Source organism: Numenius arquata, chromosome 14 (assembly GCF_964106895.1).
Source record: "Numenius arquata chromosome 14, bNumArq3.hap1.1, whole genome shotgun sequence".
Classification (NCBI taxonomy): Eukaryota; Metazoa; Chordata; class Aves; order Charadriiformes; family Scolopacidae; genus Numenius; species Numenius arquata.
In genome coordinates, this window is record NC_133589.1 from 5,264,701 (window position 1) to 5,282,462 (window position 17,762).

Sequence of the window (17,762 nt, forward strand, 5' to 3'; positions counted from 1 at the left end):
TAGCAGAGAATCCACAGCCCCTTGGCAATATTTAGTTCAGCTGGAAACATGGAGTGTTTTTTTCTTGTATAGTGACCGGGAATGTTTTGCCACTGTACGAGTGATGATGGAGGATATAAAAGAAGCAGAAATGCTCAGGGCTTACAGAGCCTATTGCAATTTTAAGTTGCTCTGCGGTAAAGTAGATCTTACATTCAACATTGGGAAAAATTTCTAGCTACACGGACAAGAAAGCACTGGAACAAGTTTCAAGGGAAGTTAGGAAATCCTTGTCACTGGAAGCTTTAACAAATGAAGAACATCAAGTGATGAGACTAACCGGGGTCAAGCACAGTCCACACTGATTTTGTAAAACAAGCGAAAACTGAGGCTGTGAAGTGAACTACAACAAAAACCATCCCCCAGAGAAACTCAAGCACAGCAAGGATCAGAATCATATGTGCTAGGAAATTGTTACCTGGAGTAACTCAAGGTCTGAGGAATCCTCTTGTCCAGGTACCATTTCTGTCAGCATTTCAGACATCACTTTTGTATTCCCACGAACAATATCCAGTTCACTGCGCAGCCGGGCAATCTAAATTGGGGTAAAATATAGCAAAATACTGCATAATCTTTTGATTTAAGCAGATTGTTTTCAAGAACTGACTTTGTGATACCTCTGCTTCTGTCTGACTTGATATCTGAGGCTCCAGACATTCTAGCAGGGAAAAAAAAAAAGTAAAGATAAAAAGTTTACCCAGGAGAGAATTTTAGAAAAGCAACAGAAAAAGAAAAGAATTTTGTAGAACCACTCGCTATCATCACAAACCCAGATGTGCTACGCTTGTATGGAAGGGAAGCAATTGAAAACAGCAGCTAAAAACAGACCTCAGCTGCAGTACACCTCGCGTGCCTCACTCAAATGTGGGGAAGGATGTACAACTTTTGAGCAGGGTCTTTGGCTCCAAATCAATTATTTTTGCAGAGGGAAAGTAAGGTCCTATATTAGGCATTTGGAAGGGGTTTAGGGATGCAGGCTTAATTCCTTGTCAGAAAGGCTTCCTGCATCTGCAAGACATTCTACGCCTTTAAAGAAGGGAGCTAATGAGAATAACTGCTATCCTGCAGTTGAAAAAAACCGCACCACCACTGAGTGGACCGGTATATCAGATTGTGAAGTTTCGTAACTACTGCCATTAGGAGGCCATACATACAAATCTAAAGCCCAAATTTTACTGTATAATGGGAGGAAAGACTACTAAGTAGAACCAGATCTAGGAGGCAATTAAAGTCAAAAGAGTTAAAATTAAAGTTCCTTTGCAAATTCATTTCTATTTTGATCTGCTGAAAGAGTCTCACTCAAAAGAATCATCATTCCAATACCTGTTCGGAATTAGCAGTGATGGGACCAGTCACATTCAGAGCTGGGGCCTGAGGAGTGGAATACGCCGTTGGAGAAGATGAAGAATAAGAACTGGTGCTCATCCTTTGCTGAGACTGTGAATTGTGCATATTTGCTGCAGGATCAACTTCAGGAACACTCTGCCACATCAGAAAGAGAAGAGTTCAAAAGCTGAATTGTGACAGCACTTGCTTTGTCAGCAACTTCAGGCCAAATACGTTCAAACATAGAACATAATTGCACCTTGTGGAAAAGGTCAGTGTAGTTCCGAGAACAGACTGGCAGGCCAGCCCATAAACAGCCAGCTGCAACAAAAAATGCATGCCTGTAGCTTTTGACCCAACCCACGTGCACTGAAGTCAACTTACCTTTACAAGAAAAATGAGAAGCAAAATAAAAACGAGCCAAAGATAAATAATTATAAATTATTTAAAACTTGGAATTAAGTTGCAGGCTTACAAAAAATGATGTGATACATAGATACTGGATTTAATTAATCTTGATACAAGAATTGTAGTTTTTCAGTCCTTGATCACCTGCATGTACCACTTCAAAGATTCATTAACTTAAGCTTTCAGAGAGAATAATCAGAACACCTGTGATCATTAAGTTACTTCCTAGCAGCAGTTCTGTCAACTTTACAGACCTAACTTTTCAAAGGTGTAAAGACTGCAACATTACCACGGCACCAGTGAGAGATTCAGACCCTGTGCACCTTTAAAAGACAAGCAGGCCTTGGTCCAGGGTTATCACCAACAGAAACAACCACACTTTTGAGAAAAAGAAGTAAATCGCCAGCATATATCCTGCTGGACTCTCTCTGAACAAATTAGCTGCATTTGTCTGGTGGTTTTGTGCTACGAGACAAGTGTGCAAACCTCCTCCAAACTCTTTTCTCAGACTGATGTTTGACTCGAGGGAGGAGACTCCATTAGCTTATCGGCATGTCAAATGCAGCTGCATTACGCTTCTCCTACATGCCCTTTTTCATTATGAAAAAAGTCCTTCCAGAAGTGAGAAAACGAGCCAAATTCAGAGAAACAGGAGGGGAAAGAAGAGTAGTTACCAACTATTTGGACGTCTTGGGAAAACACCCCCACAATTGCAATGCTGCAGCTTACCCTCTGTGGTGTGTGTATTGGAGACAGAGCATCAAGATCTGCCATGGGAAACTCTATGCCTTTCCTCTTGAGTTCTTCATAAATATGCACTACTCCAGTTAAATCAGGGCTACTTCGAAAGGCATCAGCCCAAGCCTGGAAAACATGAGGGATTATCCATAAATCTTCCAAACCAAGTTCCTGCTCCACCCTGACCTCAAATACTGACTATAAAAGCTTTCATGTAGTTCAGCTTCAAAGGGAAGCTGTAATCATTAGACCTGGTCTAAAAGATCCTGCAAATATTATTAAGACAGTCACGTACGTGTTTTATTCGAATATAAAATAAACAGGAACCCAGTGCATAGTAGCTATGTCTAACCCCTGACATCATCACCATCTGTAAATGCAAATGAAAGCCTCTTCCAATCTCCTCTACTTAGCACTAATTGCATGCTGATCTTTTCTTGCATATCCTATGGCCAACGACCCACCAAAAATAGTCTGTGTGCAAGATTAAGATCTAAGCAAAATTCTGAAGTCACCCAATAATCTTAGCTAATCTCAATTTACTTTGTGAAACATCCTCATTTCTTGCCAAAGAAAAAACACAGCTGTCAAGTCTTCTTCAGGATTTTATTTGGGCCAAACTTAAATAAAAAAAGGTAGTTTCTGATGCAGTCCCATGAGCAGCAGAACTAATGAAGCCTGGGTTCTTCTTACAGAGCGTTTCCAACACTTAGACACCCCGGTGTGTCAGAAAGAACAAGTTTAAAGGGAGAATTTCCCACAGCCAGAACACTCATAATATCTCTCCCGCATGAATTCTCTTGGGTCTAAAAAGACTTCAGTTCACATTTGAGCTTCTCCTTCATTGGGAGCACTAAGTGTTTCTCTTCGCTAGCCAGCCTCCTCTACTCATGACGCTGCCAGGAGCATAATACCTTGAAAGCCTCTAGCCCTTTCACTTTTGCTGGAAATTATCCAAGTATTAAAAATTTAGGGGAAGGAAAAATTGAAATATTATGACTCAATTAAAAATGAAGCGTTCCCCAAACCCCCACATGTGTGAGGCGAAGTATCAGTGAGCTGGATCCAGAACTACTGCGAGACGTGTGTGTGGGCTCTGAACTTAATTCATTTAGTCATCACTTTTACACTAGTTCTTTGACTATTTTTACTTTAAAAGCTGATTTTACCCACTTCTTATATCTGAGAGGAGAGAAATCAAGGATAGCAAAACAAGATAAGAAATAATATTAATATTTAACTTACACTCCTGCTCAATTCCAAGAAAGAGCATTTCCTACCCTACGTGCCCAGGAGACAATCCATTATCAGCTGCAGGCTAAAAATTCTGCGTTTGCTTCTTAGCTTTGTTAAGAGTAAATTAACTGCATCAACTGTTCTGATGAAGTGCAAGTCCAAACAGCCCTGTCTGAGCCAGAGAAAACAGCTCTGACTGCAAAGAGCTGTTTTGTTTCCTTGGAACTGACCTTCCAAACCATCCCTAATTCTAATGGAGATATTGAGTGTACAAGTAATTCTACCCTTCCACTTTCTCTGCATTTTCAATTTACATAAAAAGTCATCTGAATGATGCTTCTACATAATGGTGTTCCCCACTTCAACCCTATTTGAGAGTGAAAAATGTTAGGCAAGGGATGCTCTCTTTAATAATTACTCGAAACTTAGAGGTGAAAGTATGTTGCGTTGCTGCCCCCAACTTTTAATGAGGCTGTTTGCCCAGGAAGAGCTACTAACGCATCCTTTCTTTCACTGGCTTCCTATAAATTTTGTTGTAGGCACTAATGACAGCGAATTCACTTCATGTGCACTCTACCCTTTTTAATATATTGTTTCTTCTGCGACTCTCTTCCCTGCAGAAAGGAGACACCTTCATTTGTATTCTTCTGCCCGAGCTGGCAGCATTATCTACATTAGTGTGTGTCTCAGAGGTCACAAGCAGGACTGGGCGCTATTGTCCTAAGTGCTGTCTACACACATCGTAAGACAATCCCTGTCCTAGACAGCTTACAGTTCAACCAGGCAAAAGTGATATTAGCTCTGCTTTACGGATAAGGAGCTACATCCAGAGCTTAGGAGACTTGCCCATTGTCCAACCAAGTGTATGACAGAGGTGAGATTGAATTCAGATCTTCTAAGACTGTGGACCAGACTGACAAAGGTAGATACTTAAGGATGCTGCTGTATAAATCCCAGTTGGCACCTCAGTGTGCCCAAACAGGTTTATTAAATACCATTACAAATCTGGCCCCTAAAACAGTGACCATCACAAGACAATTTTTCCAGAGTTGGACACTTTTTAACACATCTACCCTCCAAAGAATTTGCTGTGCCACTAGAAGTTTCCACATGCTTCATCTTTGGTGACAGTGCTCAGCTACTGGTCATGAACTCCGAGGTGATGTGTCTGCTATTACCAGAGGGACAGCAATAAGGAACACTTCCAAGGCCTTCTAGCAAGGTGAAGAAGGAAGGATAAGTGATATGCAATACATGCTAATTCATGGACACTGGGAAATAGGTTGAGAGAGTGAGACACAAGATGGCCAATATCTCAAAACAGTCAAGGCTCTAAGTAAGAAATTGGACATCACAGCTTCATCTACCCTTGCTGTGAAAAGGTCCAGGAGTAGAAGAGCTGTATGGTTGGAGATGTATGCTCTTTGCACAGCTTTTTTCCATGCTTGCAAGTGCTATTAATCCTCTCATTTCTGTTCTTATTAATTCCCTGCTATCAAATTGTAAAAAGCCTACAGAAGGGGATAAATGTAACGTTAGTGGAACAGAGCTGAGAAGAGATCAGCACCCTAGAACAGAGTTAGCTCCAACTGCGGGAAGCTCTGAAGAGGAAAGTTGAAGCTGAGCAAAGTGGCCATGACGTAGGGGATATTTTGGGTGTGTGTGTCCACAGGGCAGCCAAAATGAGTGACTGCAATCACTTTTCCAAACTTGTCATGCAATCTGGAAAACAAAGTCCCCTACCACCTCCAGCTAAAGAGACACTAACAGAACCCACCCACAGGCAACTTTCAGAATTCTCAGGCTTTTTATACCAAAAGGCATTTAGTACCGAGAGTGAGGCTTTTAGCTCTTCTGCACCAAGTCTGCTCAGATAAAGCTCTGTTTAATACACTGAGGCAATGACTGCGGCTTTTTGGTTATGTTACAACTACTTCCATCTTAGTCGCACTGATGACTGGGAATCCACTTAAACCCAGGACCCAGCGTAAAACACTGTAGCAGAGCAAACAGTATGGAAACATACAGTTTCTCCTTATGGGACAGTATTTAACCTCATCGGCTGGTCACAGCATGCATCTTCTCTCCCACCAAAGCAGGCAGCCACCGAAGGGCTCACTCAGATGCACAATAATTGCTTTATAATAATTTCATTAATTTTGTGCCTTTTTTTTTTTTAAGCCTTGAAATCAGAGACCAGAAATAAAAGGGACCCCACAGACGCCAATGCAGTGCCCACCTAATTCCCCCACCCAGCGTATTTTCTGTTCAGAAATCACTTATTTACATTGTTATGCTCTAACGATGCCCTCCTATCTGTGTACCCACATAACAAATAAACCAGCAGAAATTCAACTGCGTGCATTGCCACAAAATCCAGAATTATCTCTGGAAAACTATGCTGTGCATTTCTAAGTACCTTCCCACAAGAAACACTGCAGCAGGTTTATATCATTTTAAATACACAGTGTCTTTTAGTCTCTGGTGTATGCAATAGCCTGTAGGAGCTTAGTGATAAAGCTTCCTATAATTGTCAGATTTCCTCCAGGCAGGCACCAGTGCTTCCTCATGTGTTGCTAATGGTTTGTGGAATTAACATGGCTGTTTATTGTTATGCTGCACAGAAGGAGAAGTGGCAGACAAGCCTACATCTGAACTTCCCCACTGCAGGCGAGGATTTGACAGTGCACTTTTACTGCACAATAACCAGAGAAAAGACACCAAACCCATTTCAACTCCTATATGGTCATTTAGTTTCTATAACCATCTTTAAAAGGAATTCAGAATGCTTTCTAATAGAGGGAAACAGCTCCATTTTGCGATCAGGGAAACAGACACAGAAAGGTATGTGTTCTTTCTGTAACTGACAGTGAAAGTGTGATCCTCTAAAATTTCCTGGCCTCAGATGACAAGCCCATCGCAGAAGCAGGTCTCCAGCTTCTAGATTTGACTGTTAAATTGCCGAGCCATCCACTTGTTTTAGAGCAGAGCGGTGCCTCTCTAACTAGAATCCAGGCATTTCTCCCTGGATAAAATATCTATGCATGTGCACGCCTGCTCTTCCCTGCCAATCTGGATATATTGTTTGTTTTTACATATAAAAAACTTGCCACATTTTTAATGATGACAGCATGTTTAGCGATGCGTAGCACTGAAGCAGACAGTCCTTATTTCAGGCAGCAACATATGGAAGCAGAGACAAGCTGTGTACCTGAATCAGCGCTAGTACTTTATCCTGTACAATAGTGGGGGGGTTATTCTTGGGCGAGATGATTTTCACCAGAACACCATCTATGAAGTCACGGTTTGCCACTAAGACATGAAAGCGATGGCCACAGTTCTTCACACAGGTCTCCAACACCTACACACACACAAAAAAACATTCGTTGTTGGAGCAAAGCTTGATCACACACACAGCACCTCTGGTTGGTTTCAGATTTTGTTTTGTTTTAATTTTAAAACTTTTGATGGGAAGGAGAGCAGACAGAGGAGAAATTACACTTTTAATTCGTCTTTTCTTCCCCAATTTTAAAAAAAGCTTACTTTTCTACACACACATTTAGATGTACCTCACCCACAATTAACACAGTGGGTGCTTTTTTCATCTGTGCCTGTTTTCAAGGTAAAAAATATAAACTTTCTTTGTCTTCAAAGCAGAACTTTCCAACCTGTGCAGCTGAAGAGCTAAGTACACAGCATCACATCAAGAGCAGGTAAGACAGAGGACACCCTGTCACAGTGAGATATTATCGTGCTGTGGCACTCCACCATTTCCTATGTACCTGGAACACAGCTGGACCCACTTGCTCTGAGCTATAAGCCATGTTTTAGAGTTGGGAATTCAGGTGAATGATCTTCACTCATTCAAAACACTCCCTTGTGAATGCTCTGACAGGTTATACTTTGACACATTTTTCCCCTGCAACCTAGCTGGAGGCACCTTCCACTTGCCATTCAACTGCCATGGAAGAACAGCTGTTGATTTTTCTCTGAAGAACATGATTAGCATGGAGATAAATCCAATGCGTCACTTCTCCTTACAGCCATGCCTAATAACCACTGCGACTTTCTATCTGAGGAGTCGGTAATTACTCTCCTTCTTCAGCTACCTTCATCAGCCCTGATGACACAGACTCACTCCTGATGAATTTTGCTCTTCCCTGCACAATGGATAATCTCATGGTTTGGTCTTTAGTAATCTGTCAAAGTGACAATCCAGGATAGGAAATGGCAAGAAGACAGAAAGTACAGTCATGCCTCGCCGCAGAGATGCAACAAGAGCTGTGTGAAAGGATCGTACAGATCACCTACCCATAGCTCTACAACTCGATCTAGTCACTGCTGCTCATTCCTCAGATGGCCACGGCGCTGAGCCTGCCCAGCATCACGCGTTCAGGGGTGCTGCATTACCCAGGAAACCCCCAGCTGAAGTCATCAGCAGGAAAGGTCACTGGCAAATTATTTCACACCTTAGCAGTGCTGCCTAAGTGCACAGACTATAATTTACACTTTATTGAGTGAAATTAGATCAGCATAAATTAATTCGAGTTTCCTATGGAGATTCATTCACATGGGAAATTGTGCATCAGCTACTTATGAAGCTGAAAATATGGCAAGTTCATCATCCTCACTTGCAGATATGCCCACAGCTGTTGTCTTGGAGTGGAGAAACAGCAGGACACAGGGAGATGAGTAAAAGGGAAAGCCCCAAAGTGTACACAGACCCATTTGGGCTACTTTACTTTCCTCCGTCAGTACTTGGGATGAATAAGAGCCCAGAAAAAAAGCAGAAATCAATTGAGTCAGAAAAACGCTATGCAAAGCTTCCAGCAGCTCTCCCCAAGGAAGTGAGGAAGCAACTGGAAAGAAGAAAAGGGCAGAGCTGTGGCTGTTAAAGCAAATAGTGTGTTCATTCAAGAGAGTGCCAGGAAAAGGAAAATGACCAAAGGGTTCTGCCCTTTCGAGGCATTCCAGCCTGCCCCCACTCACCGTCAGCGCCAGCATGACCTCTCTGTAATTTTTGTTTCCATTCAACCTCTTCTTCAGCGCTCGAATGGCATCCTTTGGGCTGAAGGAGAAATACACCATTTTTAAAAGACAGCTCAGACACTTTTCACGTGCCATACATATACTGTGGGAAAAGGAATCCTTTACCATTTCCAGCTGGACACAAACGTGTTAACTTCAGATTACTTGATGACAAGCAAACTAGGGTCATGTAGAATTATGTGAGGAGACAAGATATCACAGAAGTCAAGACCAGAGGAATGCCCGGGGCCTCCAAAAAGACAGGACATTGATCAAGCAGGAAAGATTGACAGCCACTCAGAAAAAGGCCCAGGGCGTAAGATCAGTTTTCCTGCAAACTGCAAGCAGCACAGCTTTTCTGATGCTGAAGGAGATGTATCAGAGAAGCTCTCTATTCAAATAGCTGAAATTAATAGCTTTACAGCACTGCAAAGAGATACGCCTGCTGAAAACAAGAAACCCAGAAGTACAGCTCGGCACCCTCTCCAACAACGCATTTTTCATGCCAGCCCTCCCAAGCACAGACCAACCATGGAAACTGCTGCATCATACAGTGGTTTTCTGAAATGTCTAAGGAGCAGGAAAACAAAGCAACTCATATGCAAATTACATTCAAATTATGAGCATCTGCCCCCAGACTCCCTGCACCTCCTCACATGCTGAGTACGACTGGATGAAGATTGTGCTCGTGAATCTTTTGAAGTTTGCTGAAATAGCACATACCCTTCTTCTGTCTCGTTGATAATGTCACAGATCTCCATGTTAAGTGTCCAGTCTTCACTCTGCAGAGAGCCATCTGTGGCCTTTTCTGTAAAGTAAAGAAAAATAAATCTTTTCATATCTTCCTAATTAGGTACTATACTTCAATCCATCTTCAGTTACTCTGAGCTGAAATTATACAGTAAAAGAAAGACAGGAAAAAAACCTTATCCTCACCGACTGTAAGCAATGTCAAACTTTCCCTCCTGGTTTTAGGGATCAGCATAGAGATTTCCAGACAGAATCAACTACCCCGCAATCTCACTACCTTCAGCCCACATAGATGGGCTATTCTTCAAAGACTCCTGAATTCCTGGGAGAGTAGGAAAATGTCAGCTAATTCCATTTTAAACTTCTCAGATGCTGCACTGCTGGCAAGTTATGAGGTAGGAAAATCTCCCTAAAATCAACACGACCTCCTCCCCGTTTTAGTAGATAACACCGCCACATGAATCGAGGGAGGAAAGATAGTGACTTGTAGACAGAATTCAAGGAAGCCCAGAATTTCAGTGTGGAAAGAACCACCAGCATGGGAAAACATTTAGCACGTGTTAATTGAGGTCACAGTATCATTCATGGGCACCCCTTTTTGCCTGGGACTCTTTTACTCCCGTACCGCAGTCCCTCGTATCTGCTTGCCAGGGGGCTGGGCGCTGCTTCCCTCTGTCCCATGCTATGTCCCCGATCTCCTCTCCACGCTGGGGCTATGTACACATCTCCCAAGTACAGCCTGCCTTCCTCCTGACTCCCAAATGCTCCCTCACTATTTGTGTGGCAGGTAAGTCACTCTGCCATCAGACTAAATTCTATGGGGAGGATGACCTACAGCACTGTGACAGTGGCAGATGCCAACTGTTGGCAGTTTAATTTATAGACATCTGCAAGAGTAGCATAACCATAACTTCAAGTAATCAGTTGACAAGAACTATTTCCTCCTTGGGATTTCCTCCTAAATCAATATAGTTCTGTCTAGTGGTGCCTAGAACATCCTCTGAATTTTTCACACTCTTCACTTGCAGTGTTCAAACCCTATCTGTGTTACACTACCCACATTCAGAAATGCTGTCAAGTTGAACGTAAAGCCTTTTGCCAGAGACACCTAAAAAGGGGACCTTCACGCTGAACATGAGCTTTGCCTCTAAATTAGTCTAGGTTTTTCTACAGATCCCTGGCATTCAATGTTGGAAGGTAAACAGGGTAAACAAAAGCATTTTTAAAATTTAAAATAAGCCAAAAAAACCCCATCAACTTCTGCTTTTTTTAAAGCACAAACAAAAACACAGGTAGCATCCTTCTGTCCTTTACATCAGACCTCAATCTGTCCCCCAGAACAATGCAGATTTTGTCTGAGAACACCAGGCTCCAAGGAATTCACACATCTCTTTTTCTGTTTACCAACCACGTTTTTCCCATTAACATTTCTATCACTGTGAGGATATAGATGCCCACAGGCCATAATTATGGGATATTATTTGGAGAAAGACTATATGACTGGGTAATTCAAGTTTCAGTGACCTGTCTACACCAGAAGAGTGGCTAAAGCAGCTCCACCAAGGACAGTAATTACAGAAGTCTGAGACAAACCAGACAGCACATGCAAAATCCAAGCAGAGAGTGCTGAAAAGGAGCCATCTGTCTCCAGAATGGAGAGGACCCTGTGGAAAAGGAGATTCTGGAACTGGAGATCACTCTTTGCAGGTCTCGGTTACCATTCAGAGAGGCAGTTATGCGAGGCACGCAGATCACTGAGTCTCACCCACCGGGGAGGAAATGGAGGTGGCAAAACTTCCAGCTGTGCCATCTTCTCCTCTGGGTCTTTTTCACCACCTCATGGTAGAGTTCACTCTGGCAACGAACACTCTTTCTGTTTGAGGAGGAGCCTCAGAGAGATGCATGGCTTCCAAAATGTCCAATAAATACCGGACAGGATATTGAGCATTTTTAATTTACATCATTTTGGATATGTTGGGCAAGGATTCTCTTAAGGAAGTGTGCAGGCAGAGCTGTTTAATGCTTTCTCGGATAGAGCAATTCATCTTTGTGCACAGTTACTTGTAACAATAGTTTTTTTAGTTGCATTTTGTTCTTCTACTATACATAAGGCTTTATTGCTATAGAATGGGATCCGCCTTCACCTCCATATAGTACTTGTTTCTTAGGAAACATTTTATTTAATATTAGAAAGAAAGCCTTAACAGTCAGAGATATAAAAAAATCACTGCATCTGCTCTGCTGGAGAAGGTGATCTCCAAAGCTGCAAAGGATTTATAAGCACAGTGCCGCAAAATGAGAGATTACGTCTTAAACAGAGGGTATTCCTTAAGCTGGCCATATGATTTATTTCCTTAATCTAAAAACTACATTAACAAATTTGTGTGCTCTTGACAGCATTTGGCGTCAGGCAGCAACTTAGCAATGTTCGTACTCTCTGGTCCGCTATAATCACTTTTTATAAATGATTGTGGAAAACGCTGATGCTGCACAAAGTTGTGCTAGCTGCCACTTCATTCACTGCTCTTGTAAAACCCATTTAGTTAAGGTTTATTTTGACAAAACGTGTATATGGCAGTACTCCACAGCTGAAAACTGGTATTTTGGAGACAGCAGAGCAAAGCTGCAGCCCTGTATGGAGGGTAGCACATGAACACTCCCCTGGGGTCCCCAATAACCTCATTAGTATTTCCCTTCTGTGATATACTAGGGAAAACGAAATCCCCTTTCTCCCAGAAAGTTTGGTTACTGCCTTTTTATTGTTGCCTTTCTGTTCTTTAGTTGGAGTAATAAGTGGCTGAGACTGTGTGGGTTTAAGACGCAACAGTTGTCTTTTTGAGAATTAGTTCTTTTCCCCTGGGGTAATTTTTAATTCGAATAAGAGTTGGAAGCTAATTTTAGTCTCTTCTTCAACAAGAGAGAGCACACAAGCACTTGTCATCTGTAGTCGTTTGTCCTTTGTAAGGTGTGTGACCCAGATTTGCTGCTGCAGCGCTCTCTCAACTGCTAGAAAGGAGTTAACTGACTGCAGAGCAGGCACACGAGTTGGTGTGTGATTTGTTTGAAGAACAGTATTACGCTGCAATGAATTGAAAGCCTGTAGAGCTCTTCCAGAACCAAAACGCAGCAGGTCATCAGTTCCGGATTTCTGACGAAATGGCTCTGCCTGCACTCCTCCTTAAGAGATTCCCTGGCCAATATATTCAAAATGCATTAAATTAAAAATACTCAATAACCTGCCCGGTAGTTATTGGACATTTTGAAAGCCATACATACCTCTGATGCTACTCCTCAAACAGCAAATAGATATGACTGACAAGATTAAACAGATTTCGGAAACTATCACAGAGCTGTGAGGGAATGGCATGCAAATCATGCAAATACCCTTTAAAATTAAAGCCACCCGTTCCTCAATCTCTTTCAAGCTCATTAAAAGGCATCTAAATGGCACTAGTTCACACAAGGACTCTGGAACATGACCAAAGAGTTCCAGGGTGACATAAGAAATGTTAAATCAAACAAGGAAAAAAGCAATGAGCAGGAGACCCTCCTGCTCCTGCCCCTCCCCTCACTGAACCCAAGAGTTTATGGTGTAGTTTAATTGTCTAACGAAAGGGCTGGCGACTCCCAGCTCGGGTGCCAGGGATGACTTGCACAGCTCCTGCCCCGGGAGCAACTCCCAGCGCTGTGTTGCTGCCCAGTTTGTCACCGCAGCAGGGGCCAGGAGTTATTGCCTCACAAGGAGACGTGATACCAGCAGTAAGATCATCACAAAGTCTCTCTCAGAAACAAGATGCTATCGGTTCCTACCACGTTTCCCAAATTAAAGCATAAATGTTCTGGTAGAAAGAAAGACAATCTGGCACTCCACGCCTGACAGGCTGCAGACCTTGGGCACTGCATATGCACACGCAAGCATTAGCTTATCTCTAGTCTGCAAAGAAAAGGAGAAAAAATCATGCTATTTTTTCATTCACACCTTCCCTCTGAGATCTAACTCTGGTGGCCGCATTTCCACACTCTGCCAAATGGCAATATCAGTATTTCCCCACTCACACTGAAATCGTGTACGTTTTATGATGTTCAGAAGGCACTGTTCAGTAGGATAAAGTTTTCAGTGTGAAGTATCTCAGTGCAGACACACTCCCAGCCAAGCCTCTTCCCAAGCAACCTGCTCTGACCGGAAAGAGGTCACCCAAGGAAATCGAGTCAGAAATGCCCATGTAACCCCCATGTAATAAACAGGCTGTGCAGGGCAGGACAGGAATTCTCTTTTAAATGCAGGGCAAAAACCAAAAGAACTTTTACCTTTACCTTTATCTTGAACCCAGCGCAAAAGTCACCTAACAAGGAAATGTGAACACTGGTGGTCCTCGAGAAGCTGCTCTCACAGCCCTTTCCAGTTCACACTACTTTTGCTTCCAAGTTACAGTTCAGTGTTGATCACATTCTTAAAATTTGACTCTGTTCACATGCCGAGGAGATAAAGTAGAACTCCTCGCTCTTCCCTGCTTCCCCCTTTCAATCCTTGCCTCTGACCGTTATGTTGAACCTGCCGATGCAGAGGGCCTGAAGATCTTCATCAGGATTGCAACTGCACCAGTTGAAGTCTGTATGTTCTTTAACTCACGTGCCATACATATGTTTGTGCAGCCAAGACTGAAAAACCGACTGCTGGAAGCACTGAGAACATCTACTCTGGCTGAACGATGACAGCAGACACGACCAGGATAAAAATCTCCCCAAAAGGTCTATCTGTAATCACCAATAAATGACTGTGGTGCTGCGTAATGTTCTTGGCAGAAAAGGCAAAAGTGAAAGCTAAATACTGGACTAGCTACAAATCACATTAAATGAAAACGGGAGAACTGCGCTTTTTTGTATCTGAATACCAGAATCTCGTGAATGAGCACATCTTTGCGCTCAGAGAAATCACAGTTTTCTGTCTTGGGACTTCTCCAGATGTTGCTTCAGAGACTTTTGATTCATATGTTTGGGAAGAATTACACACACAAAAATCATCTTCTGTTTATGCAAGAAGCATGCACATCAATGCACTATATTAGAGAGATCCAAAAGCAAGAAAGTTGAATTCCAAATGTCTCCCCTTCCCTCCAACAGCCTTTGGTGCTCAAGCAGCATAAACCATCTTTTTTTTTTCTTTTCTTGGAAGTTCAGAAGATCTTAGATCTTTGTCTTGCCTCTTAACAGTCCACCTGCCTACCAGCTGTGCTCCAAGACTGAAATTAGCAAATCAAACAGTCAGATGTGTTATATTTCACTCTGCATAATATGTGACAGAGAACAGAAGAAGCAGGCTTTTACTTCCATCCTGCTGGTCTCCCTCCCTTCAGCTCAGTGGAGTTCTCTCAGAAGCAAGGGCTATCAGCTGAGGTCAAATGTAAAATGCTTTTATAGAATGGACAAAGGTCTTTCAGGAAAAAAAAAAAAAAGAAGAGTTTTGCAAGGCAATACAAACCACACAAGATAGCTCACAAGGGAAGATAAGCTATTGAAGGAGACGATAACATCTCTCCTCTAAGCTGCAGTTATAGAATTGTTTTGCTTTAAAGCATCATTACGTTTTGTGGCTGCGGTTGTCTCTCTTGGATTCAACAAATCATCAACGACCTGCATTGGCACCATCAATAAGACCTGGGGAGAGACCATACAGAGGCCATGGAAACATATTTCAGCCATCCAAGCAAAATGAAGATAAGACTAAAGATCCTCAGCATTCACATGGCTGCTGAGTTTGAGACATCTCACTTGGAAGACAGAGATCCACTGGAATAACACCCTTGGATACTGCTGGACCAGTCAGTCTATTCTCCCTTTCTCTGTATTTGCTTTTAGAAAGACAGTCACGGACACTTAGACATTATGGTAACCAACAGGAGGTTTTTTCCTTTTTATCAAAACGCTGCTATTAAAAAATAAATGTGACTCATTCAAAGTTCAAGATCAAAACTCAACTCTGAAGTGACTTACTCATAAAAACCTGCCAGTTTCTTTGTTAGAAAGCACGGCTCCAATAGCATTTTTCAATTAGCCACCTCACTGCTCTGAGTCCTTTTTCTACATTCCTTATTTCACACTGCTCTGAAAATGCTGAGCTTCACACTTCCAAAGAAAAAGCCAGTCAGCTAGAACAAACGGGCTCAATCTGAACTGCAAGACATTACAGAAAAACGTGATTTGGGTTGTTCTGCTGCAGCACTGGTCATCCACTTTGACCGTTGTGATTTTTCAGCTGATTTTAGCCACACTCGCATCAAAACTCTTTGGGATGAAGTCATCTATCCTCCACTCATTGTTTTGCCAAAGTTTTTGTGGCTGAAAAAATGAATAATCATCATTCATAATGACTGTGGAGTCTACGTTAAAATAAAGTAACAAGAGAAGCTGTGGACATGCCCATGTGCAATCAAAAATGAGTATTTAGCTGGAATGCTGTTTGAAGGCACAGCGGCAAACTGGGAACTGTCATTTTCTCCAATTAACTTTCAGGTTTTCTTCTTTTTGAAGCTGCAACCCAAATGCCAAACTTCTTCAAACCTGCTTTCCAGATCACACTTACCTGCAATCATGAATATGTAACATGCAATTACTGTGCCTTTTTAAGGACCACATGGTATTCACAGTTATGCTACACCATTCCTGTGCTTTAGATACACTACAGAAAAGACATCACCCACCATCACCCACAAATTCAGCCTCTCAGGAGCAAGAAACTACAGCTGATTATCGGAGCAAAGCTGCACAGCAGCTTCAGAAGCAGAGCAAGGTGAATGGATTAGTATATATTAAACAAATATTAACAGCTGTATAACAAAGAAAATTTTTTCTTTCATACTCGGATCACAGCTTCACCTGAAAAGGAAGAAAAACAACATAGAAATCCTAATAATAATAATAGCCGAGTAGGCAAGAGAGCATATCAGCCTGATTCGCTTAGTTTATCACATCTCGCAGGTCTCGAAGCACTTGCAGGCTGTAAAACCAGACTGACCTTCCAGTATTGCACTATTGTATCGTACAGAAACGTCCTGACAGGGTAACATAGTCCAAGCAGTCTCTGTACTCAGATGTCATTTATCTCGGGCACAAATGATGGTTTAGTCGTAGTCTTTAAAAGCATTGGAATCTGGATCCCAAGCAGAACAGCATGTTTCTTTACAATAAAGACTTTTGTTATGAATCTTCTCCCCGAAGTTCCCCCATCAGCAGAAATTGTCGCTGCTGGCAGCACGCTCCACTGAATGACATGTGTCTATAAGTTGCTCTCTTTCAAAACAGATGGCAGAAAGAGACTACTGCTTCTTTAAAACAAAGCGAAATCCCTCTGACTTCTTCATTCTACACAGCTTTAAAAACAAAACACAGAAAACCGCCTTCCTCCCACGTACTGCACACTCATTAAAGCTAACGAGTTGACCCATGTACCGTAAATAGCTGTCCTTCAGAGCTAGGTCATATGGCAGCAGGTCCCAGCTCATCAAGTCATTTGCATGATTCAGAGGCACTTTTCCCTAAAACCGAGCCTGCGCTGCACATTTCTTCACCTCTTCCAGCAGTGACCTTGGCCAGATTCCCACCTCACTATAAACCCACGATATTCAACGTATGGTGCTACTTTGCAATCGACAAACCCAGACCTGCTCACGTCGGAAATCAATACGCTAAAGCCTTCAATCAGAAATGTCAAAGCAGTTTTAAAATATATGTCCTGTATTAATGGATTTTAATGGATTCGAATGGAGATGTTTACTGTGTGATTTACTGTAGGGGAGCAACAAATCAATGTTCCTTTATGACATGTCACATCTCATGACAGACTGTCCCCCCGTACTGTTGTATCGGTGGAGATGATGGCTCGCCACTTCACAAACATCTGTGATCTATTAGGCAACACTTCCACTACTCTAATATTATCACACTCTGAGTGTCCATCTTTCTTCTCTAGATGAGAGGCACGAAAGCATAAATTAAAACCTTCCGGGTGACAAAACGTTCTCCCTCGGATTTGCCTTTCTGAATTAGACTGTGACTGCTGTGACTTGTCCGTATGACTCCGTATGGGAGAATTTATCAGCACAGTGTTGTTTAAACGGGTCACTGACTTGGGATGGTCACCCAAATCTCCTCTTCCTTTGCTCACGGTAAGGCAGCCGGTGCTGGATACCAAATCACACCACCATTTAGTCATTTCCATAGGCAGAACCTGGAATGTACCC

General features: G+C 42.3%; 1 protein-coding gene across 1 annotated transcript in view; it reads right to left on the reverse strand.

The window, feature by feature from the left end:
- The window catches only part of TOM1L2 (target of myb1 like 2 membrane trafficking protein), a 52,533-nt gene that overhangs the window by 22,899 nt on the left and 11,872 nt on the right, over nt 1-17,762 (reverse strand). The window contains exons 2-7 of the mRNA XM_074158304.1: nt 9,499-9,583; nt 8,737-8,815; nt 6,959-7,108; nt 2,503-2,637; nt 1,363-1,521; nt 458-574 (exon numbers count right to left, since the gene is read on the reverse strand). Of these exons, the coding sequence (XP_074014405.1) occupies nt 458-574; nt 1,363-1,521; nt 2,503-2,637; nt 6,959-7,108; nt 8,737-8,815; nt 9,499-9,583 (725 nt within the window). The remainder of the gene's footprint in view (nt 1-457; nt 575-1,362; nt 1,522-2,502; nt 2,638-6,958; nt 7,109-8,736; nt 8,816-9,498; nt 9,584-17,762) is intronic.